The sequence below is a fragment of the Mixophyes fleayi genome, chromosome 12 (assembly GCF_038048845.1).
Source record: "Mixophyes fleayi isolate aMixFle1 chromosome 12, aMixFle1.hap1, whole genome shotgun sequence".
Classification (NCBI taxonomy): domain Eukaryota; kingdom Metazoa; phylum Chordata; class Amphibia; order Anura; family Limnodynastidae; genus Mixophyes; species Mixophyes fleayi.
The window spans coordinates 4,806,224-4,828,956 of NC_134413.1; the positions used below are offsets into that span (position 1 = coordinate 4,806,224).

The following is a 22,733-nucleotide window of genomic DNA, read 5'->3' on the forward strand; positions in this document are numbered from 1 at the left end:
CTGTTCTCAGCCGCGCAGCACGGGATAGAGATCCTCTTGCGGGACCTTCCTTTGTACACTAGGGGCCTAAATAAGAACTAAGACCCCCTCCGGTGGGGCGAGTTCACGAAAAATTGCGGAGACGGACTCCGATGTGCGGTGGAGCTGGAGGAGGAACCAGCACATTCACACAAATGAGGGATACTGTACTAAAGATGCACCGCGAGATTTGTAGGTTGACACCAGGGGGATGAGGGACCCGGTGGTGCCCTCTCTGCTCCTCTGTTTCGGCATCATTGCACTGACGTAACAGTGGGTGTAGACAGTGGTTGAAATGTGACGTCTACGGTCCCTGTAGCCATAATCCCGGTGCTATGGCAGTATTTCCTCCACTGGTTGACATCTATTTATAAACCCTGGACGTGGTTCTGCATCTTCCTATAAACACTGGACCAGGTGATATTTGAGGCATTTACAAACTGTTTTTAAGCCCCTCTGTTTATGTCACGGTGCCTGTGTTTGCATGGCAAGATCTGCGCATGATCGTCCCCCCCCCCCCTCTTTTTTATGGGCAGAATAAATAATGTGCAGAATTCTAAAACCTTAGAGGAGATGTCTGATCAAAAACATTTTTAATATCCTCCGGCTCCCCCTTCCTCCCAGAAAAATATTTGCTAATTATTTGACCCCTGGTACCTCTCAACCAATTTTCTTGCCATTCCTGTCGGTAGAATTTTGTATGAAGAGCAGGGATTGGTCAGTACTCTGTCAGCACCTGACCATTCATTTACTGACCGTAAAATTGTCATCCGTCAGTAACAAATATGTGAGTAAAAAAATATGCTTCCAGAAATTAGTATACTGCGTAAATAAATACCAAATAATTCCAGACCCTGTAGGGCAGCATGACGGCACAGTGCTTAGTATTGCTGCTTCAGTGCTGGGATAATGAGTTTGATTTCCACCAGGGTTCTATCTTAGCAGCCTTGACCTATATTCTGCTGTACTGGATATGGGTTTCTACCTCTGTATTCTCTTTATATTTGCACTGTATCGTCTTTGTATATTTCAAATTCCACTGCTCCCTTTATACTCAATGTGCTGCATTTTTTTCCAATGACCTCGCTGACAAAATAAATATTGACCAGCGTCACCTCCTCTCCTGTAAGGCAGACAGACCAGACACAAGGATTACTTACAGGAATCTACTCTACATGTCTTCAAACGTTTTTATTTTCGGAATTCAGTTGTTCCGATAACTATGATGACTTTATACTCTCTCCTAATAATAGGGAACAACAAAAGTCTAATTACTCTTTTTATGACATTTTTCACATACTTGAAGGATGTGTCTAAGATTCACTTACAGTCATTATCTCAGAAGCTCTCTTGTCCAGGCTGTTAAAGTCATATAATTGTTAGCGTCTTTCATGTCACTAGACCAGGTCTGTAGAATGAGGTAATGGTTTTGTTGGGCTGAGCCATTAAAAGGTAGCTCCATTCAAAAATAATTTTATCTCATTTTAATCACCATGCTTGAAATAGGAAATCTGCCTGGAATTGCTTGTTGAAAACTCAAAAAAGCACACACTTGTTGGCATCTGACAAATGGATTATGACAGAACAGCTCTTCTGTGACACCATCTAAACAGTAGAAACAAATAGTGGATTGATTGTTTCTATGCTTGCAGATGTTGTTAAAGAAAAACAAAAGCTTGTTTTAAACCGCAACTAAAACAGCCTGTCAAATAGCAGCAACAGTGTGTTTTTGAGTTTTCAACTGCCAATTTCAGGCAGAAATCATATTTCAAGTATATTGACTTATTTCATTAAGTTGTAGTACTAAGCATAATGATTTTAATAACATAACTTTGAAGTGGCATTTCCCTATAAAGTAAGTTTAACAGATCATGTGATTAATTGAGGGCACACATAAAAAAAATCTGCATCGAGCTGTGCTGTTTTAGGTTAGGGCTAAATTTGGACGCTGGAGATGAAGTTTGGTCATGTCGGCAAGTTGGAATTGTCCACCAATCAGAGTGCTATGAGCTACCTACTCTGATTGACAGCTTTCTGGCACAACCAATCTCTTATCTCCAGAAGCCATCGTACCCAGGAGACATCTCCCACTGTTCTGATTCTCCTATGGCTCTGAAGATTCACCAATCAATGTGTTGGGACCTCCTGATTGGTCAATGCCTAACACTGTACACCAATCTAAGAGCTGAGAGCTGTCTACTGGGTACAATGGTCTTCTGCTGGAGCTGCTTTAGTCATCCCAGTAACTGCTCTGTCACATTCTCTGCTGGGTTAGACGAGGACATTTTTTTGGAGTGTCTGACAAGGAGAGACTGACCTGGGGTTAAAACTACTGCCCCCTGCCTCAGCTCAAGCTTCTGGATGGAAGCATTCTTACTCTAACATAGGCATTCACGTATACTTGCTTCCTGTCGCTGGTCACAGGTACAGCTCATCTGTAAATGATGGATTTTGTTGTTGCTTAGCAGCTGTTGGATACACACTTAGCTGTAGGTAAATCTGTTACTCTTGATATCATAAATTGTGTCAGCAGGGGATTATAGCCAGGGAGCTGGAGGCAGCAGCCGCCATGTACAGGATGATTAAACGGCTCCTTGTTAAGGCAGCTAGAATTGTTTTATAGCTGTCAGTTTTACAGTGTCTGTCTTGTCTAACTACTGTTATTATGTTACTTATGAAATAGTCACATTTACTAAACCAGTAAAAAGTGGTTTTTGCATTAGATTATGAACTAAAATCTTAATAAATTATTTCTTTAGTTCCAGACTCCTCTTCCAGCTACATCCGGCAACTCGAGACCAAAGTGAAACTCCTGGAGGACGACCACAAACTCTTGTCGCAGGTAATAACCTCCATCGCCGCTGCCGGGAAGCGGTTCCTTAGATTTGTGGATACATTGTAACGCCGTGGCCCTCGCATTAATCCGGACGTAATCATTTGTGAGCCGTTATAAGGATTACTGTAATTAAACCAGGGAAATTGATTTTTCTCTCTGTGCCTAATTTAATTTCTTTTCTTGGAGAAGATCATTTCATGATAACAGCCCTCGTAGTAATTAGAATAATTGCTTGTATTTGGCGATTTATTCTGTAGATTTCTTCAGGGATGTTAGAAGGTGTTTTGTATTTTTACTGCATAGAGTTACATATGTTTCTTTTACAAGGGCTTGTCTGCTAACACTGCATTTAGCTGCAAAATTGGAACTAAATCATAGCAACCAATCAGGCACTTGGTTTCATGGATGTATTTATACAGATACATCAATTTGTGTGTGTGTGTGTGTATTATATATATATATATATATATATATATATATATATATATATATATATATATATATATATATATATAAAATCTGAAAGCACTGACTTTCCAAGACAAATTAGGTATACCCATACAATATATGATGGAACTCAACAAACTAGCTTTAATTAAATTGTCAACAATTCCCATCCGGCACAGTCCTTTGCATTATAAAACATGTTGCACCTCTAGCACAGGAACTGACAATCTCACATGACGTCTCTCACCCCTGCCTCTAACACGGCTGCGCTCACACCAGCGTTCTCTCTCCTCTGTTGCTGGCCACACTCGATAACCAACAACGTCACCACTCAGGGGAGTGGACACAGACACTCACACTACTCTGTTCTCTGACAGGCCAGGTTATCGTCATCCTGCCTTGTAAGCTCTTCTGTGACGTCTGAGTCACTACTCCGGTTCCGTCAACCACTCGGCTGAGTGTCACACAGGCTTACGCATCCAGAGCTCACAATTGTCCATTTCGCCATTACAATTCCGATTTTGGTTGACCTCAGAAGGAGTGGAACTTATATGGAAGTGATTGGAGCTTTGTCCAACAAAGGGCATTTTTTGGGGAGGGTTCTGGACAGGATTTGGGCAGATCAGGTGGGGTTTATTATATCCCGATTTTGCTGATATAAATGTTGGGAGGTATATGCACCAAACTTATAAAACAAACACCAAAGATTCGCCTTTAGGCGTGATTTACGGTAACCCTGTTGGACAGGGCTGGTGCAAGGAATAGAAAAGGGTTAACCATGAAGTTTTTGCAATAGATTTTTGGAACTACTGAGCACTATCGACACATTAATTAGATAAATGATGGTGCTTAGCAATGATCCCGATTGTGCTGTGGATCATTAGGACCGCTGGCATATTTCAAGTGATTAATCCAAAGAAGCGATCAGGAACGGATCTACACTTATTGATTTTTCAGGTTATAAACCTTTCATAGAGCCAGCCAGGCTTGAAATGCACATACATAATTAACTAGAGGTCCCACCTGCTTCCAGGAGCGATTAAAGCCAGAGAAATGCTGGTGGGCTTCCTATCCAGAATTAGGTTAATTAAGTAATAGATGGAGCATTGACCGGCTCCTAATGTTTTTCAGTGACCGACGTGTGCCCTGTGGTGGTGTAAACATATTACAGCAATCGATCAATTCTTCATGTGTCTAAGAATGATGGGGTGACGGATTGACCACAACACCAAACAGTAAGAATAGATTATCTGAAACGGTTATTTCATCCACCCAAGGAACAAATATTAGATTGCAAGCCTTGCAGACATTTGGTGCTGTGTGTTAACACATGATTTCTGCTTGGGCAGAATTCACTTAGTACATATGTTCTAAACATTAGTTCTAAATTACATTTATCTAAGTTCTTATAGGTGGTTTACATCCAGGATTAGGACTATTAAAGGCACTTCTGACTTACCAGGTCATTTTCTTATATAAGTCATGGCAATGTCTAATAAGTGCCTCTCGGACAGTAGTTTGGGACACGTTGATTTAAGGCAGTGGTCAGGGAACAGGAGTAAATTACCCCAAACTGGGTAAAAATGAAATTCCTGGGGTTAATGCTGCAGATTCACATGCTGTCAGTTGGATTGTAGATCCCTTTAAATGTGAAATTTCTGTTGTACCAGAAGAGCCTCAAGGGTTGGCAGAGGCACTTCTTGAGCTTCGATACAATAATGAAGCACGTATTGCTTTTGAAAACAAAGCAGATCTGTCATATTTTTGGATGTCAACAGCTGCAAAGGCATCAAAATTGCACACGAGGAGGCGGTCAAAAAGTTGCTGCCTTTTGCAACAACCTACCTTTGCGAACAAGGATTTTTCACTCTAACAAACATAAAACCAAAGCAGAGAAATCGATTGGACACTGAAGACTGTATGCAAATTGCTCTGACATCAAAATGCCCCAATATTGATGCTCTCGTATCAAAAATGAAGCAACATCATTTCTCCAAAACCTCAAGTTTTGAAGTTGAAGCTTTCAAAGAAATTTTGAATAGATTCAATAAAATTTTGAATTCCAATAATTAATAATATATGATTTCCTTCCTTTCACATCAAGGTGGTAACGTCATCGTATCTAAATATATTTGGGGGTAAAAGGTAAAAAAGTTCCCCGACCCCTGATTTAAGGGGTTGCGGTATTTACCATTTAGGGGTCCATTTACTAAAACGGCTAAAAAGGAAAAGTGGAGGCGTTGCCCACAGCAACCAATCAACTTCTAGCTATCATTTTTTACTGCACTCTAGAACATGATCGCTAGAATCTGATTGGTTGCTGTGGGCAACACTTTCGCTTCTCTTTTTAGAAGGTTTGATGCATTAAAATTACAGTGTCAAATTAACGCTGTCCAGTATTTGTGTGTTAGATGTTAGATATTCATATGGCGGGATCTCAGCCATCTAGGAGACAGATATATTACATATTCGCTCTCCTCCGCAGTACACTATACAATGACGTTTCCGCTCTCTCGTGAAAAGAGAGAATATAAAGTGTCCAGATGGCCCGGCAGAGGTGCTGCGGGACCCCAGTTTTTGGGGCTGCAGCAAATAAGTGTGGGAATGCCTCTCACTTTGTGGCAACCTTATTCTAAAGCATCGCCCGTCATGATAAATATTATCCACCCCGTCTAGAAATAATCTTATATTTATCCATTTTAACCTTAGAGAAATGTAGCTCAGTTGTGTAAATATAACAAGCAGTATAGATACAATACTTACAACATTCATGATGGACGATTAGGGCCAAGACGCACGCACTAAAGAACCGTGGCCGCGTCACATTGGGGACATGACACGTTCCCCCAGGTCTCTAGGCAGCTCAACACAGGATTTGTAGAGGGGGGGTTTCCACACCATGCCACCAGTGGGCGTGACCAGCATGCATGGGGGCGTGGCTAAAATGTTAGATAGTGATAGGCTGCTCTCCAACTCTTCCTATCCCCATAATATACATGGATAATGCTGCATGCACTACTGTTAGGTGCACGCAACTCTCTCTTTTCAAGCAGAGTCATGTCCAGCCACCTCAATTATACAGTGCCCCAGACTTGGAGGGGGGTTTCCATGCACTAGAAAACCCCCCTCGATTTGCTTATGCATAGAATAAGATGGGTTTTCTTTTTAAAGTGGTTTTAATGCCAGTGGGTAAAAGCCTTAACCCTGAGAGTGAAGCTTTCCTACATGTATCATTTCGTTACTGTATAAATAATTATACAAGTATGGTTCAAAATGTCTTATTGGGTTTTCTAGAATCCACTAATCTTATTTTCACATCCCGCGCTGCGCTTCAATGTCATCACTTTCCTGATAGAACGAGTGGAGTTAAGAATCTTCCACTTTATCTGGCAAGGAGAGAGAAAAGTGATTTAATTGTAGGTGAAGTTTGGGCAGGAAGCAGAGAGCACTATTACCATAGCAGCGCATTACTTCTGCTTCACACAATTCTTATTGGGTCATTCTCCGACAACTGAGAATAGATCACAGTCATTCTGCAAACACTTGTCCTGAACTGTCTGCTATCTGCATCTAGGAAATATATGTATATAGATATTGTTTTATTGCAAGGACGTCATTTTGAGGGATTCAATATTTAACAAACAAATAATCATTTCTGAGAAACAGTTCTATGTTATATATAGGAACCCAGTCCATGTACTCTACTCCATGTTATATATTGGAGTCCAGTTTTTACAGTCCATAATCTACTTTCTCTTCCCATAGAGGAAACCAAACGCTGCTGATAACAGCTACATGTTCTCTGATAACAAGGAAAATTGTGCAGAGTAGCGTGACTTTTCTAAATACATCTCAATGTGCCATAAGCTGTTATGTAAACACATATAAAAAAACAACAACAATATTACTTTTAGCAAACCCCTCTGGCACAATGCGCAGCTTGTGTCCTACCCAGAGAACTGGCGGTCATTTTGCCCAAGGTTGCTGTAAATGAATTAGTTCACACAGTATTTTGCCGTTTAAGCCACAACTACATTTTGCGTCACTGATATCCGTCCAGCACAAACATTGCAAAATACTGAATATCCACCCCCCTCCCCCATAAAAAAGTGGTTTAAACATTACGCCATTTTGAAAAAGCATGATGTTTGCACTGTTTTCTCTCAGCGCTATAATGTTGCTCATTATGGGCCTGATTCCTTGGGGAACAAAAATGACGATAATTGCCGTATTTTGCGTTGATTCGCTCTGCGTATGCCCAGAACAAGACCGTATCCCAGAAAACATAGCAATGTCCAATTCATCTTTGAGCGCAAAGGACCCTTACTACAGCCTACGATTTCAGGGGTGGAACGGGGAAGGGAAGAAGGGGTGTATAGATGTAGGCAATGTACAATCAGGACGGGCCAAGCTTGAGCGCACGCAGAAGCGTCCAATTAAATTTTTAGAATCTCTAAGATACGTGTTTTTCTGCCGTATCACTTGCACCATCTACAGGTCGGGTGTAAGTGCTGATTACTAGTGACGACGGCTGTGTATACAGCTAGAACATGTGTTTGTAATTAAGGGCAACGGTAAAAATGTATTTTATGTACAGTAGACATTAATAACATCCTAATAAATGTATTTCATGGGGTGAGGGGGGACTTTTTTCTATTTTTATGTTGTCATTAAAAACTATATTATTAACAGGTGCATTAATTAAATATTTTTTGTGTGCGTGACTTTATATCCCACATATGTATTGGACGTACCCTGCAGTGTATTGTCTGTTAGAGCAGAGCGGATCTAGACCCGTATTCATCAAGAGACTTTCAGATCCCCTCCCCTGCTTATGTCTGAATTACGTGCATTCCTTAATGTATCAGACCCTATACTTTCCCCTCCAAAGCCTCCTTTGTTCTTGTAATGCAATAGAAACTTATATTTATATAACTGCACAACTCTCATATTGTGATGGACCCGTCTCTGTGTCAGGTAAAGGTCTCCTCGCCTATAACGTAATATAATATATTATAATAATAATGTAGACCCCACCTGCCCCTGGGTGATAGACATTCTGGTGCTGCGCCAGGTTCATCGCTGATACCAGCCGCTAGTCTGACCTGAGACGCTGGAGACGACAGCTGTTCCCGACATAAGTGCATGAGCCTGTGTCTTCCACTCCGCTGCCGTTGTGAAGGATTAGCAAAGAGCCGCGACCGAGCAATCTGTTTTTCGCTGTCTGAAAGCCAGGTGGACACAGTTACATACGTGTCGTTCATAACTAGGGTTTACCTTAACTCTGTCGGTCTATAGGTCCCTATGAAAACTCCCCGACGCTATTCATTATGCACAGAGAACTATATTCCTTTCCATATATTGAATCTATTGAAGGACACTTTTGTTTAAATGCAAAAAAAAACCTGTATGGACTTTTGTTTTCTTCAAATGACCCGCCCCACCTATCTACAAATGTTCTTTTAGATGCATCATCATCATCACCATTTATTTATATAGCGCCACTAATTCCGCAGCGCTGTACAGAGAACTTACTCACATCAGTCCCTGCCCCATTGGAGCTTACAGTCTAAATTCTTTAACATACACACACATACATACAGACAGACTGGGGTCAATTTGATAGCAGACAATTAACCTACTAGTATGTTTTTGGAGTGTGGGAGGAAAACGGAGCACCCGGAGGAAACCCACGCAAACATGGGGAGAACATACAAACACCACACAGATAAGGTCATGGTTGGGAATTGAACTCATGACCCCAGTGCTGTGAGGCAGAAGTGCTAACCACTTAGCCACTGTGCTGCCCCATAAGGTGCCAAGGGACCTATTTCGCGATCTTAATTAAGTAACGTTTATCCAGACTGAAGTCTGGTTGACCTTTTGGAATCTCCCTCCATCTTCTTCTGAATCAACAAAAGTGGATTTTCTGAAAGTGAACAGTTACATTTAATGAGGTTTAATCCTTGTCTGTCTGATCACTATTTGTCACCTTCTGACACATGAAATATATTATATAAAGGTGCGTCCTTGCCTTGTCTCTCTAGGCATGTAGTAATACAGTGTACTACAAAGGATCTGCCTAGATTACAGAAGGTGGGGATTGCAGATTACCGCTTGGCGTTAGGTCAGTGATTAGTTGAGGCTTAGACCTTGGTCCATCGTTATAGACCGGTTTTCAAAGGAGAGTCTGGGTCCCATCATCCTGTAGACAAACCACCCTTCCCTCTGATCTCCCTAATCCTTCCTGAGGTGACAAACGTCATAATTAACGTGTGCTTCATCTCCTTCAAACACGCTAAGGAAGATTTTGGGCAGCACCTGCCAAACAAACTGGTTTAAAGCCAAACACAAAGGTAACATTTATTAAATATGGTTATTCACACGTATACATCAAGCTATTTAATACTTGTGGCATCTAGAATTCGGACGAATACTAAATCATTTTGCAAGAAAATCTGCAAAATAACAGAACCCTAATTATGTGTGTACTTTACTGGATTCAGTTACTTATGTTGTATTTTGATGTAAAATTGTGACCAATCAGCAATTAGCTTTTATCTGCTGACGGCAAATTACACAATGTAAGCAAGTGCCTGATTGGTTGCTATGGTTTAAATGCAATCTTAAGTCAGCTGCAATGACTTTTATTTATTGTACATCTTGTCTGGTTGTCTCTTTCAGCATTCCAGCCACAGCGAGTTAAGGACTTTACGGAAAGGTTTATCTCCATACCACTCCGAATCCCAGCTGTCGGCGCTGTCTCAGTACCCAGAGCCCCTGCAAAATGTAAGGAAACCCTTCTGCTAACTCTAATTTACTGGTGACAAGCCCTGGACGTGTGTGTATGGGGGGTGACGGATCTCCATTCTCCCCTGTATCAGGATGAATATTTATAAGCCGGATACAATAGAGGGGGATTTATACCCCTAAACAGAGGCCATCATGAATATTTATACAACCTGATCCTCAAGGGTCTGCGTTATTTGCTGCTCAAGACCGTGTATACTATATTTTGGAAGCGCCTGGGTTTATATATTCCCAGGAAAGACAGGATCCAGAAGGATGTGAAATTTATGTTGTTTGTAGTTGGAGGAAGTGAAATCTGCTCATACTAGAATTTTATGTCAGATTTGGGATTCTGGGAAAGCAGCTTATAAAGATTCATCAGTCGTTATCACCAGACATGAAGCGATAATGCCCCAATGATCCTACTGCCTGGGTTTGACAATACAAAATAATTTTTTTAGGCTGCACAGCTCCACAGACTAAGGAATCGCGGAGGAAACTAAAGGGCATAATTAAGAAAGCACGATAGTGCTCTTACCGGCAAAATAAGGTGCCTCCGTGTCCTCTGCATATTTATTAAAGGTGCATCGCAGCAGATATCTGCTGATTTGCACTCCTCTTCGTTTTCGGGAGCAGTCACCATTCAACAGTATGGTGACTGCTCCCAGCCGCAATCTAACAAGTTCCGAAAAAACATTTTTTTTCGGAAACTTGTCTTGATAATGTACAACAGCTGAAGCTGGCGTACATTATCATAAATGCGAAATGTCAGTGCTGTCAGCTCTGCTCCGAAGAACAGAGCTGGACAGCGCATGTGTGGAGGGATCACATGATCCCTCCCTGTCAATCACCGCTCGCTCTCTGCAACTATAGAGCGAGATGTTTGTGCGCATGCGCAATTGCTGAAAGAAGAGGAGTGAAGAGGACGAGTAGGTGATCCAGGGACAGCGCGTTCCGAAGAGGACGTGGTAAGTATGATTTTTTTTATCACAGAAACAGCAGTTTTTCGGAAGTGCTGTTTCTGTGCTGGGTTGTACATAAATGTGAGAAATAGTTCAATCCTTATCATTGCGATAAGGATTGAAAACTATTTTTCACTTTATGTGAATATTGATAAATGTGCCCCTAAGGAACTACAAATCGTGAGATGTATCGCTTAATAATGTGCGCAAGTGCAGCAACTTCTCATCCCAGCGCATTTGATAGTGCTCTCTTCCCAGTACTTGCAAAACACCCCGTAAAATCTTTCTGCGCCTCGATTTGAGGGGTTGGTTTATACTCTGCACAGTAGAAATATTCATAAATTATAATATTTATGAATATCAGAGACAAATCTCAAAAGGAGCACCTCAATACCCCAGCCCGTAAATTAAATATTGATTATGACATAGGCACATCTGGGTCTCTAATCAAGGAACGTCCCAACCTGCCTAACGCCGACTACTGGCCAGTGGTAAATTTTACATCTCTGCCAATGCTGTCATCTTGGCCCACACTGTCCCGTAAAACTAAATGCAAAAAAGATTTTTTTTTATTTTTTTTTACCACATTCACATTCCCTTCTGAGCTCTCCAAGTTCACAAAATTGGAATGTTGAGTTGTCTTAAAGATTTCTCCATGAAGATTCTGTAATTGTCCCTATTTTTCCATATTGACTTATTGATTACACAGTGAAATTCCTCTTTTTCTGCACATTATATAAGATTCTTACCCTTTACTCCTATGCTCTGGGCAGCGGATGTCTGGTAATGAATGTATAATATTGGACAGGTGACGTATGCAGCCCTCAGTCCTGTGACTGTTGATAACACATGAAGCAGATACAGGATCTATGCTGCATTGGGAAATAGTATTTAAAGGGGTCGCAATAACATGTAAAGTAATTGCTGATTTGCTGTCAGACTGACTTCTCTGACAAATGCCGGGTCTCACTGCAGGGGGTCCAGCCACAATGAGAGCTGGTACAATGTGGTACAAAATACAGGGAGCCCAGGATGCAGGATAGAAATACGTCAGTAATTATCTCCCTACTGGCGTCCGGAGTCTCCCTGCGCCCGTTACACGCAAAGCCTGATTATCCAATAGGCTGACTAGGCTGCAGCTTAGGGCGCAAGGCTTTTAGGGGGAGCAAAACTGTGGCTGGGACAGGTACAAGCTGAATTTAATTTTAAAATAAGAGAATATAGTGCTATAGTACCTGAGGACTCGTTGTGCACCGGTGCTATAGAGCCTGAGGACTCGTTGTGCACCGGTGCTATAGTGCCTGAGGACTCGTTGTGCACCGGTGCTATAGTGCCTGAGGACTCGTTGTGCACCGGTGCTATAGTGCCTGAGGACTCGTTGTGCACCGGTGCTATAGTGCCCGAGGACTCGTTGTGCACCGGTGCTATAGTGCCCGAGGACTCGTTGTGCACCGGTGCTATAGTGCCCGAGGACTCGTTGTGCACCGGTGCTATAGTACCTGAGGACTGGTTGTGCACCGGTGCTATAGTGCCTGAGGACTCGTTGTGCACCGGTGCTATAGTGCCTGAGGACTCGTTGTGCACCGGTGCTATAGTGCCTGAGGACTCGTTGTGCACCGGTGCTATAGTGCCTGAGGACTGGTTGTGCACCGGTGCTATAGTGCCTGAGGACTCGTTGTGCACCGGTGCTATAGTGCCTGAGGACTCGTTGTGCACCGGTGCTATAGAGCCTGAGGACTCGTTGTGCACCGGTGCTATAGTGCCTGAGGACTCGTTGTGCACCGGTGCTATAGAGCCTGAGGACTCGTTGTGCACCGGTGCTATAGTGCCTGAGGACTCGTTGTGCACCGGTGCTATAGTACCTGAGGACTGGTTGTGCACCGGTGCTATAGTACCTGAGGACTGGTTGTGCACCGGTGCTATAGTACCTGAGGACTGGTTGTGCACCGGTGCTATAGTGCCTGAGGACTCGTTGTGCACCGGTGCTATAGTACCTGAGGACTGGTTGTGCACCGGTGCTATAGTACCTGAGGACTGGTTGTGCACCGGTGCTATAGTACCTGAGGACTCGTTGTGCACCGGTGCTATAGTACCTGAGGACTCGTTGTGCACCAGTGCTATAGTACCTGAGGACTGGTTGTGCACCAGTGCTATAGTACCTGAGGACTGGTTGTGCACCAGTGCTATAGTACCTGAGGACTGGTTGTGCACCAGTGCTATAGTACCTGAGGGGTCGTTGCGCACCAGAATACAGGCTGTTACTAAGAATCACCTCACAGACTGGTAGTAACATTCTGTCTTACGGTTTGTACATGGTTACTGTTTCCTTGCAAATTTTTAACAAACTTATCCAAAACCCGCTGTCACTATGACAACAAGTCCACCTCCACCACCCAACACGGCCTCTTACTGAGCGGTAACCAGGGAGCGGGGGCAAACGGAACAATCTATTTATAAAAGAAAAAACTAATTAGATAAAATTGTTTTTTTGTTTTTTACATAATTTAGAAATACATGTAATAATGTTTCTATTTTAGTTATCCTTTCATGTTCTGCAAATAAATACATCTGTTTCCTGATATTTGTCCAGAGGCGATGACTAATATTTGTCTTTACAAAAATCTCACCAGGAAATGTCCTCTGTACTTCATAAGAACATTCCGCTGTATACACAATCCCCCCTGTGCCATTACTTCCATTGTGACCGGAGCAAGAATTTATTATTGAAATAAAGATACTATAGTCTCTCAGTGGACTGCATGTGGTTTGTTTTCTAGCTGTGTCTACTACAAATACAAGATTAAAGGCATTGTCCATTTTAGGACAACCGCCTCTCTATAGAACAGCCGCTGCACCCCCTGCTGTTATCTGATGTCAGATCACATGGTCAACAATGAACCTAGCTGATCTGTGACTCTCCAGCTGGTGAGGAACTACAAGTCCCAGCATTCCCTGCCAGTCTATGATGCCGCTTGCTCATTACCTGTATACCATTTGTTACTTCTAGCGGTCTCAGTGATGTCACTAACTACTGAATTGATTGGCTGAATTTCCTACAACCAGACACGTTCATCCTTGGGAAAATCTGCACATCTAATTCTTGTGCATAGCGGACCCGGTGCTGGGGATTGTGCTGTGCTGTTAAATTACCATAAAATGGACGGGAAACTCCCCCCGCCCCCCCTTCCCCTCAGCGCTTGACTATGACCTGACCTGACACAGACGCATAGTGAGGCGGCCATGTTGTGGTTGGATCTGGTATCCAAGGGCTGGGCTGGCAAATGTTAACTCCAGTGAGTATGTAAACATGGTAATAGTGAGAGTTGATGAATATTCATCAGCTACTGCTCCCTAATAAGTTTAGCAGCACTTTCCCCCAGCCTCCATTCCCCTCCTCACATCATGTCACTGCCCCTGTCACATGCAGCCCTGTCCTCACTAACACATCAGTCATCTCCTGATATACTCTGTGCTACTGGAGGACCCTGCTCCTTCCACTATATAACTCTCAGTCTGTGGCTTACTGCTGCCTCCATTCCCCTCCTCACATCATTTCACTGTTGGGTCACAGCCCTGACGTCACTATCACAATCCCAGGAGTGAGCAGGTCACTGCCTCCTGCAAGATTACTGTACTCATCCCCTGCTGCCGAAACCATTCTGATGACCTGATTGGCTGCAGGTAGTTCTATCTCTACCCACTTCAGAACTGGGGACTCACAGACATTTAGGAGACAACAAAAGTTGCTCCTAATCAAATGCAGCTTTAATGGTAAGAGTTGAACCAATAACTGTACTGGAAGAGATATGATGTAGCTGTTAAAAAGGTACCAGTGGGATCTCTATATCGGCTGATGGAACAAGCACAGAGCCTTATTCACAGCAACACAAACCGTGCATCCAACCAAATTGTTAGAACTGTGAGATGTAAGACTCTCATAAGATTGCAGAATGATACTTTATTACTATCGTTGTGGACTTTTCTATCAGATTTGCCAGATACAAGAAGGTGTTTTACTGTGTTTATAAATAATATGTTGCTGGGATACAAACTAACGTAATGTCACATTTGTAACAGGGCTCTGCGCGGATCCCCTCTGACCTGTCATCTACGCCCCCTGGTGGATACATCCCAGTGGTGCAGAAGCCGGAAGCCGTTGTGCATGCAATGAAGGTACATAGACAGGGGAAGTACAAGTGGAGGAACTGAGGATGACGTAGGCTTAGGGGTATATTTACTAAACTGCGGGTTTGAAAAAGTAGAGATGTTGCCTATAGCAACCAATCAGATTCTAGCTGTCATTTTGCAGAATGTACTATATAAATAACTAGAATCTGATTGGTTGCTATAGGCAACATCTCCACTTTTTCAAACCCGCAGTTTAGTAAATCTAGCTCTTGGTGTTTCATTATCACCGCTAATTGCACTGCTAGCAGATTGTAAAGGGGGCGCTGAGAGGCAATCAGATGTCAGAGTTTTTCAATTCATCACTGGGCTTTTATTGGTTAAAGCTGGAAACTGGAATCTCTAAATATAATTGACAGATTATGAGGGAATAGAGACAGGAATTTTAGGCCAACAACTAAATGCTAGCCCCAATCGTATAATCTAAATACTGACCCTGACATTACCCATTCTAACTCCTAAATCTGAATTTCAGCCAAGTTGTACCCTATACCTAATTAGGCTAGACCCTGTTCCCTTCTAATATCTCACCCTCCATTGTATTACCAGACACACATCACACATTAACAGACACTTTGGCCATGATCCAAAATCTCCCCCCTCGTTTTGACACCTGCGTTGTTCCCCATGTCTCCGATAAACAATGAATAGCTGGTGTTTAAGGAGGGGGCTGCATTAATACTCTGCAACACCCCTGTGCCATAAGCTGCACCAGATTGTACCCCCTCCCAGCCCCCAAATGTACGACATATACATAATGCACTGCAGAATATGCTGCCGTCTATGACTGATAGTGTTGTTATTATTGTTCTATTTAGAATTGAACATCACATTGTTATAATGGTTTTTTAACTCATTGTATTTTTCTAAAACAAAGCATTCTGTGCTTACGTTATTCTACAGTAAGAAGTCACGGCTCTCTGTATGTAGTAATCATTTTGTTACGGGGTCTGCCGAGGTAAAGTGAAATATCATCCGCAGTTTAATGGTGTTTTCACTTATATTAAGGGGTTTAATGTCTGTGATAACCCCATCGGCTTTAAGGGGTCTTTTTGTTACAGTTATACTGGGCACCGGACCACCTTCAACAGCTTCTTTTTTGTTTTCTGCGCAGGTGTTGGAAGTACATGAAAACCTGGACAGACAAGCGCCCGACAGCTACGAGGAAGATCTCAGCGAGAAGGAGAAGGCGATCGTACGAGAAATGTGCAATGTAAGGACCTCTCTGGGTGGGGGTATATTTGGGACATTTGAGCTGCGTCGTTTTGGGGGGTGGTTTCCAGACCACTTTTTAGCCCATAAATGCATTTGGGAACACTACAGTTGCACACGTAGGGCTTTTAGCTTTGGAGGGACAGGAAGGGTTAATGATATTAAACAGCGCTCACTGTCCTCCAAGGTCGCTCCCAGCTGGAAGTCAGAACGGTCTGCATTCTGTGTCCGAATTCTTCAGTCTTCTAATCTCATTGTTTTGCACAGTCACGGTAACATTGTAATACTGTCACTTTTTTGTTAAATAAACAGTAACGCTGGGAGACTGTTTTAAGGAACTGCCAGAGATTGTAATGGCGGAAGACCAGCTTCTGGGAATTCAGACAGGAAACGCTGTGCGCTACTTTCACAGAAGGCTGTGCCGTTACCATAAAGCGGCTTAGCTGACCTATGGCATACTTGCCAACATTTGTTTTCTGGCTTCCGGGAGATGCCGGCTGGGACGTGGGCGTACAGGGGGCGGGGCGCCGAGATTGCGTTTAAACCAAATTTTGCCGATCAGGGAGATTGCCACACTCGCCCGGGAGACTCTCGCAAAATGCGGGAGTCTCCCGGACATTTCGGGAGAGTTGGCAAGTATGACCTATGGTAGAACTACTAGTCACAGCATGCCCTGCCAGGTAAAGGCTGGGAAGCCTGAAGTTGGTTAAGTCTAAGATAAGAGAATCTGCACAACAAAGTCTTCTCTCTCTCCTGCCCCTACCCCACTAATGCTAATATAAAGCAGCGCAGTTAACTTGTCTCATTTTGTTTTGCAGACCCCCGCGTGGCCAGTGGCGGGGGGTCTGTGGAGGGTATTGGGGCAGCTGTACAAGTGTCTTCTTAGGCAGCATAGGGACGCAAAACACCCCAATCAAGAGTTAACCTCATTTCATGTTTAAAAGCCACCAATATAGTTTAATTGGGGTTTAATGTTTCTCTTGGAATAATCATATGTTAAATACCCCCTGTGGTGTGATGTGTACAGTACCCACTAAGGTACCAGAGACGCCTCCAGTAATATGAAACGATTGCTTGATGCTAATTTAAATTTAAGCCGCGAGTAAAACAAAACTTCTGTACAAAAATATTTCTTTATCGTCTTGCAGGTTGTTTGGCGAAAGCTGGGTGATGCAGCGAACACAAAACCTTCAATCCGGCAGCACCTATCTGGAAACCAGTTCAAAGGACCTTTATAGGGGGCATTGTTTTTGTTGTTATCGAAAAAAGACGCTGCAGACGTCAGAGGCACTTGTAACGACAGACTACTGTATACGTGGACACCCAAGGACAATACACAAGCTGCAGACACAATATATTGTATATACATTTATCCGGCAGACTAGCCAATACTTTTCACTTTGTACAGGCTGTAGACAAACATCAGGAAAGAAGAAACACTGAATGCCTCCACGCTGTGCAATGGTAGACCACTATCCTGGGGCTTAGATTGGGGTCTACGACCGCCAAGCTACAATTCCCAGCATGCACCACCAGCCACGGGCTTTAGATCAAAAGATGAATGTTTGTAAGCTGACCATGTGGGTTTTGTCTGACCACTAATTAGACAAAGTAGTATTACACACTGGATTATTTTGTAACGACCTGTTAAATCTTCGTGGAAAACTACAAGAAGAATTTTGATCCTTTTTATTTAATGGGACGAGAACAAAACGGGATATTTTTGTAAAGAACAAAAGCTTCAAGGAATTTTTCCCCCCTTGTTTTGTGAGCTTTCTACTGGACTAAACATTGTGGGTACTTGAATAATTTGTATTCTGATCAATATTGGTTTGATTTGAAAGAACCCAGGTTAAAAAACGAATAAACTTTGTAAAGCCTTTCAGGAACCTGTAGATTTATATTCCTGTAAAGACCAAAATATTTTTTCCCTCCAACCTGCTGTATATAAAGTGGATGGATTTCTATTTTGTTACAATACTGTATTAGATAATGTAGACGTTAACAGAGAATATATTCATTTTATGTCGGCATATAAAAATATATGTATATATGAGGAGTCTGTATTCATTTCCCTAATCTAGTGTCGTTTACATACATAAGTGGGCCGAGGTAATATACATGAGAGTGCAGCCTATCCAGTCTCTAGAAGCCAGTGACATCACTGAGAGTGCAGCCTATCCATCAGCTATTTATATAGCGCCACTAATTCCGCAGCGCTGTACAGAGAACTCGTTCACATCAGTCCCTGCCCCATTGGTGCTTACAATCTAAATTCCCTCACACACAGACAAGTGTCAATTTGATAGCAACCAATTAACCTACCAGTATGTTTTTGGAGTGTGGGAGGGAACCGGAGCACACGGAGGAAACCTACGCAAACACGGGGAGAACATACAAACTCCACACAGATAAGGCCATGGTCGGGAATCGAACTCATGACCCAAGTGCTGTAAGGCAGAAGTGCTAACCACTAAGCCACCGTGCTGCCCAATCACTAGGAATCAGTGACATCACTGAGAGTGCAGCCTATCTATTCACTAGGAACCAGTGACATCACTGAGAATGCAGCCTATCCATTCACTAGGAACCAGTGACATCACTGAGAATGCAGCCTATCCATTCACTAGGAACCAGTGACATCATTGAGGCATGAGGTGCACTGTGCCTCAAGCTTCTCTGATGTTAATAGTTCCTAGTTAGGTGTTGGGCTGACTATGAATTTATGTTTCAAAACTACAGGCGATGGGTTGATCGTAAGAGGTTTGTGGGGCTTTGGAAGCCTCTGTCAGGTTTCATTGTAATTATAAAGTAATTATAAAAGAAAGTTCGAGTGAGAAGCAAGTTTCAGGATTGCCCAGGAGAATAGCCCCTTAGTATTCTATATAATTTCTTTCCCGGGTATTTCTGCCACTTGATCCAGCTTGTGATTCTGTATCACGTCCTTCTCATGTACAAGGGAACAGTCTGTTAATCTGCTGTCATATTACACTCACTTCAGGCAAATGTATTACATGAGCAGAAGGCAGTAAGAGGCGTCTCCTGCTCTGGGTACCGGCCGCAGACCTCCGACATCAGATAACATCCGTTTTACTGAGTCTTCATAAAACACGGGGCCGGATTTAGAGGTGCACAATGGACGCACTGCGCAGAACTCACATCCCTATTTAGAGTTGCACGTATCTTGACAGGCGTTAACGTGCGAGTGCTTTTCGGGGAGGGCGTGCAGACGTAGATTAGGGAACCATTTGTGTCCTTTTTTGACGGACCTTGAAATATTTTTTCTACGAGCTGTAAAGTTTGCGCCTACATAAACTATGTGGAAGTTTTCTGGTTCATGATAATGATGATTTGCTCCAGACGCATCTATATGTCGGATTTTAGGTTATATAAGAATTAGGAACTCCAGGTATGTTCATACCATGACATATTATTAACTGTTACCTAGAATGCTAACTCAGACATGCTAAGGGTGTAACAAAGTGTACATGACACATAACCTCTTCAAAAAATAAATATAATTTTATATATATATATATATATATATATATATATATATATATATATCTCTCTTCACTGGAAATTAATGTTAAACTATTCTGTGCATTTAGCCAATATCACTTATAGTCAAACCACTGTCAGAGATATAACCACACCCAATACCTCCTGTCATGTGTTACAATCTTTACAAGGAAATACATTTGTTACTAAAATTAAGACACATTACATTTCTTAATATACTGCCATATTAATCATGGTCTATCAGTGACCTTGAGTCTAATACAAGAAGACAGTTCATCCTCCTCTACAACATAAAGTTATATTCGGGGGTTTGGTTATATCGGTTTCACAGATTGTTCAATATTACCTAAATACATCTGTCACCGCCTCATTGTACTATTTCCACCTCTACCCGCTAAGTACGGTGTTACATTGTTACACATTATGTTCCATAGCTGGGGAGGCCACGCCCATCAGTCGGGAGCCAAGAGGAATCAGCAAGTGGACCGTCGCATTCCACATCATCAGTCGTCCTAGAAAGCGGATCTCAAAATTTAATAACAGAAGTTTCCTTGTATGTTTAATACACTATTTGCTAGGAACATCCACATTTTAAAGTGGTACGAAGTGGAGGGAATATTTTCCTTAAAACATAAAATAAAATGTAAGTCTTCAGGTGTGAGGAAATGTGTTTTTTTGCACCTTAAGGTAACTTTAACTTACTGGTTTGCGCCATGCCCTGCAGCAAGTTTTACTAAATGCATTACTTTATATTAATTGCTTTCTTCTGTGCTTTTCAAACACATATTTGTATCATCAGGCAGTTTATTTTCATTACCTTGGATGCAACAGACTCTGCTCTGCTTTCTGCCTTTAATCACTAGCAGAACATTGTGTTATATCCCAGGGCATATTAAAATTGCAGGAGAGCGTCGGTAAGTTCAAGTCATCTGAAGTTGGGAACAAACGTTTAGCGCAGAAGATACAAATCTGTTGTGAGGAACTGAAATATTTAACAGTTCCTGAAATCTGACCCATTGTAATCATTTGCCAGCGCTATATAACAGAGCCTAGAAGTGAAACGCTTTTTAAAGCACGTTGCACAGAACAATTCGCTGCGACTTCCTCACTGTCATTTTTTTCCCCAACCCTAAGCAAAATAAATGATTATTGCCGTAATTAGTGACACCTCTCCAATGTACAGATTCAATTATCCCAGATGAGGTTTGGGTGTTACGATGTCCTCTACAAGACAGCCCAAGAGGACTCTGCTGAAAGCTCATTTGCTGTAATTGATAGAACATTATGAACGTAATGACTATACTCTGAAGGAATTATTGCTGTAATCATTACTTTTACATTTGCACCATTTGATTGACACAGTGACTGTCACTGAAATTACTGCTCATACGCAGGAGAATAGATCGCGGATCTATGTTATTTGTCACTCGATTACATAAAACAACTACATATAATAATATAGTACTGTGATATAGAGTGATCAGACACAACATTAAACCACTGACAGGTAAAGTGAATAACATTGATTATCTCGTTACAATGGTACTTAGACAACAAGTGAACAGTCAGTTCTTAAAGTTGATGTGTTGGAAGCAAGAAAAATGGGCAACGTAAGGATCTGAGCGACTTTGACAAGGGTCAAATTGTGATGGCTGGACGGCTGGGTCAGAGCATCTCCAAAACGGCCGGTCTGGTGGGGTGTTCCTGGTATGTAGGGGTTAGTACCTACCAAAAGTGGTCCAAGGAAGGACAAATGGTAAACTGGCGACAAGGTCATGGGTGCCCAAGGTTCATTGATGCCTTTGGGGAGCGAAGGCTAGTCCGTCTGGTCCAATCCCACAGAAGAGCTAGTGTAGCACAAATCGCTGAGAAAATTAATGCTGGCTGTGGTAGAAAAGTGTCAAACACACACAGGGCCGCCTTAAGAAAAAATCGGGCCCAGTACGGGCCCCCCGTGCCCCGCCCGCCACCCGGGCCCCCCCCTCATGAGCGCCCCCCCCCATGAGCAACACATACTTTCATACTTACCTGGGGGCCCGTACAGGCAGAGCACATGATCGCAGGGGGAATGAATCCTCCACCCCTGCGATCGGATCCTGGTGCCTGGCTGTCACCATGACAGAAGACAGAATGGCGGAGACCAGCGGCGGGCCCCAGGTAAGTCTGTGCTAAGCTGTTGTACCGGGCCCCCTGGTGAGCCCGGGCCCGGTACAACAGTACCCCCCGTACCCCCCTGATGGCGGCCCTGAACACACAGGACATCCCAGCTTGCTGTGTATGGGGCTATGTAGCTGCAGATGTGTCAGAGTGCCCATGCTGACCTCTGTCCTCAGCCTTTTTCAGCAGGATAATGCTCCTGCCACACTGCTAAAATTGTTCAGGAATGGTTTGAGGACAAAGAGTTCAAGGTGCTGACTTGGCCTCCAAATTCTCCAGATCTCATTCTGATCGAGCATCTGTGGGATGTGCTGGAAACACAAGTCTGAGCCATGGGGGCCTCCACCTCACAACTTACAGGACTTACAGGATCTGCTGCTAACGTCCTAATGCCAGATACCACAGGACACCTACAGAGGTCTTGTGGAGTCCAGGCCTCAACGGGTCAGAGCTGTTTTGGTGGCACAAAGGGGACCTACACAATATTAGGCAGGTGGTTTTAATGTTGTGGTATATATGGAAACTGTTGGGGTATAAGGTCTAACACCCACTGGACTTTTTTGAGCGAACTGGTAAATGTATGTATCATATACATTTTTACCTGC

General features: G+C 42.8%; 1 protein-coding gene across 3 annotated transcripts in view; it reads left to right on the top strand.

Annotated features, from left to right (window-relative positions):
- CCDC85C (coiled-coil domain containing 85C) overlaps positions 1 to 18,502 on the top strand; it is a 75,091-nt gene extending 56,589 nt beyond the window's left edge. Inside the window, exons 2-6 of one of the 3 annotated variants that reach the window (XM_075192408.1) lie at positions 2,784 to 2,860; positions 9,986 to 10,090; positions 15,130 to 15,225; positions 16,352 to 16,450; positions 17,598 to 18,502. In XM_075192408.1, the coding sequence (XP_075048509.1) occupies positions 2,784 to 2,860; positions 9,986 to 10,090; positions 15,130 to 15,225; positions 16,352 to 16,450; positions 17,598 to 17,687 (467 nt within the window). In that variant the 3' untranslated portion in view covers positions 17,688 to 18,502. Of the gene's footprint in view, positions 1 to 2,777; positions 2,861 to 9,985; positions 10,091 to 15,129; positions 15,226 to 16,351; positions 16,451 to 17,597 lie in introns of all 3 variants that reach the window. The other 2 variants (XM_075192407.1, XM_075192409.1) reach the window with 2 other exon arrangements.
- Positions 18,503 to 22,733: the final 4,231 nt, after the last annotated feature.